Source organism: Bidens hawaiensis, unplaced genomic scaffold (genome assembly GCF_021521415.1).
Source record: "Bidens hawaiensis isolate Kalapana, Puna unplaced genomic scaffold, B.hawaiensis_p1.1 tig00040116_1, whole genome shotgun sequence".
Taxonomy (NCBI): domain Eukaryota; kingdom Viridiplantae; phylum Streptophyta; class Magnoliopsida; order Asterales; family Asteraceae; genus Bidens; species Bidens hawaiensis.
Genome location: NW_027497077.1, coordinates 183491 through 185780, shown reverse-complemented (window position 1 = coordinate 185780; position 2290 = coordinate 183491). Strand labels below are relative to the sequence as shown.

Here is a 2290-nt window from a genome sequence, read left to right as displayed (position 1 = left end):
GTGGCACGTCAACGTTGGACAATTGATCGGTGAGGACTTTAACCTCCTGACAATAAGCAGCCATATCCTTGAACGAGTCAAGTCGAGTGTTGGTGAGTTTCGTCTGGAGATGGAGGGCAGGCGAGCTCTTATTGTCTTGAAAAAAGTTTTCCAAAGCAATCCACGCGTCATAGGCGGTGGTCTGTTTCTTCATGACGGTTTGCAAGAGGTCAATCGAAATTGTGCCATATATCCATTGTAGGACGATAGCGTCCAGTCGCTTCCACTGTTCGGGTGTCGGATCGGTACTAGCGGCTGATTTTTCTTTGTCACCAGTTGAAGCAGAATGCCTGACGATTCGTGGTTTCAAGTGATCATCGACCAGGTAGGCAGTACAGTGGATACAGAATAACTCCGACCACGTATTGTATTGGGCACTCTCATTGTCTAGGGTTATTGGAATAAAGTGTTTGATGTTTGAGACGGTAACAGCGGGATGGATTTTACCGTCCATGAGATTGGCAGAAGAGGGAAGCTTAGGATCGAAGGGGAGAGGGAGGAGGCTGATGGATCGGCTAGGGTAAGAAGAGAGAAGAAAATAGGCTCTGATACAATGAAAGATAGTATTTGGCTTAATGATCTTCATTCCATTGATTTACATCTATAAATACAAAGAGTATCCCAGTATTTTAGGGATAGATTACAACTTTAATTCTAGAGATAAACATCAATATACATCTAATATAATTCAAATATAAATTGGTATCTATTAAGTACCTTCTAACCTTTGTCTCTTGATGGTAGTCCTCTCTTACCAATCCGTAAAAATACTATCAGTTAATTGTGGCACTACAATATGCAACTCGATTTATGACATTACCTTTGTTGTCAATATAGTCTTCCAATACATATGCATGCCCCTTCTGGGAGCCACTAGGCTGCTGCTAAATGCACCATTCGATACTTGAAAAGAGCTATCGATAAGGGTGTACTTATCCGTCACAAATCAAACTCTCATCTTCAAGCTTTCATTGATACACATTGGCAAGGAGCCTTATCACTTTGTGCCTTCTTGATGTTGACTGGGCTACCTCTCTAGATGATCGTTGATCCACAAGGAGATTTGCCATATACATGGGTTCTAACCTCATTTCTTGAATCAGTCAAAAATACATAACAATTTTCTAGTCATCTACAGAATCCGAATACAAGGCTCTAGCCAACACCATGGCAAAATTAATTTGGCTAGAATCACTTCTAAAAGAACTAGGGACATATGCAAAAGATGCCTCCAACCCTCTAGTGTGATAATCTTGGTGCAACTTATCTTGCCGCAAATCCAGTCTTCCATGCAAAAACAAAACACATTGAAGCTTTGACTGTCACTTTGCTTGAGAACATGTTGCAAATGGAAAATTACTAGTATGATTCATAAAAATAAAATATCAAGGTGCGAACATTTTTACAAAACCATTACCAGCACACGGTTTCATAGCTTTACACTTCAAGCTATTAACGTTTTGAATATATTATAAAACAACAAAATGTTGTTCAATTACAATGAGAGAGATAAATACAATACAATGACTAATCTTTATGAAGGGTCAAGTTATTCTATGAAGGATAACAAAAATGAGAAAATAAGAAGGATTTGTAGCCATACAAAAAATTCATCAAAAAAATTAATAAAAAAAAGTATAACTCAAAATTTAATTTAAAAAACGAAAAAGGGAATATCACAAAAATGTTTCCACTGCTTTTCTTGTTCCAAAAAAAACACAATGATGAGTGACAAAGATCATTGTGTCTTTTTGTTTATCATTGTGTTTCTTGTTTATATTCGTCATTGATTGTACTTTTTTTCATTGACATTGTGTCTTTTTTTCTCTATATTATGTTATATTACTCAACATTTTGTAATATTTTGTTAGACATTGTGTTATATTTTGCGATCTATTGAAGAGGTAGGTCCCAGCAGAGCCCAGTTGGACCCGCAAGACTCACCTTGAAAAGGGACGTCTGCGCAGAAACCAACTGGATCCGCAGGACCAACCATGCTCAGAGACGTGACGTCCTTACGCGCAGTACGCAAGCTGTTCCCGCAGGAAATGCCTCCCAATGGTGAAGGACTCCGCCTGTTCCCGCAGCTTCGGATACAAGCCATCAGGGAAGGCCACCCGCGCAGCAAGGCTACACGCACAAGGCACTTAGCTCTCAATCACTCAGTGTCACCTGAAGGAATGAGCAAAGCCGGGAACAATCCCGCACAAGGGCGGAAGGGGGAATACTCCCGCCCAAATAAGCCAGTCCG

General features: G+C 39.9%; 1 protein-coding gene across 1 annotated transcript; it reads right to left on the bottom strand.

Moving 5' to 3' along the window:
* Positions 1-43: 43 nt before the first annotated feature.
* Positions 44-493, bottom strand: LOC143591873 (uncharacterized; the record flags this gene model as incomplete). The annotated part of the gene is made up of 1 exon (XM_077071944.1): positions 44-493. A coding segment is annotated over exon 1 (450 nt), but the record flags the coding sequence as incomplete, so codon positions are not given.
* Between the last annotated feature and the right edge of the window lie 1797 nt (positions 494-2290).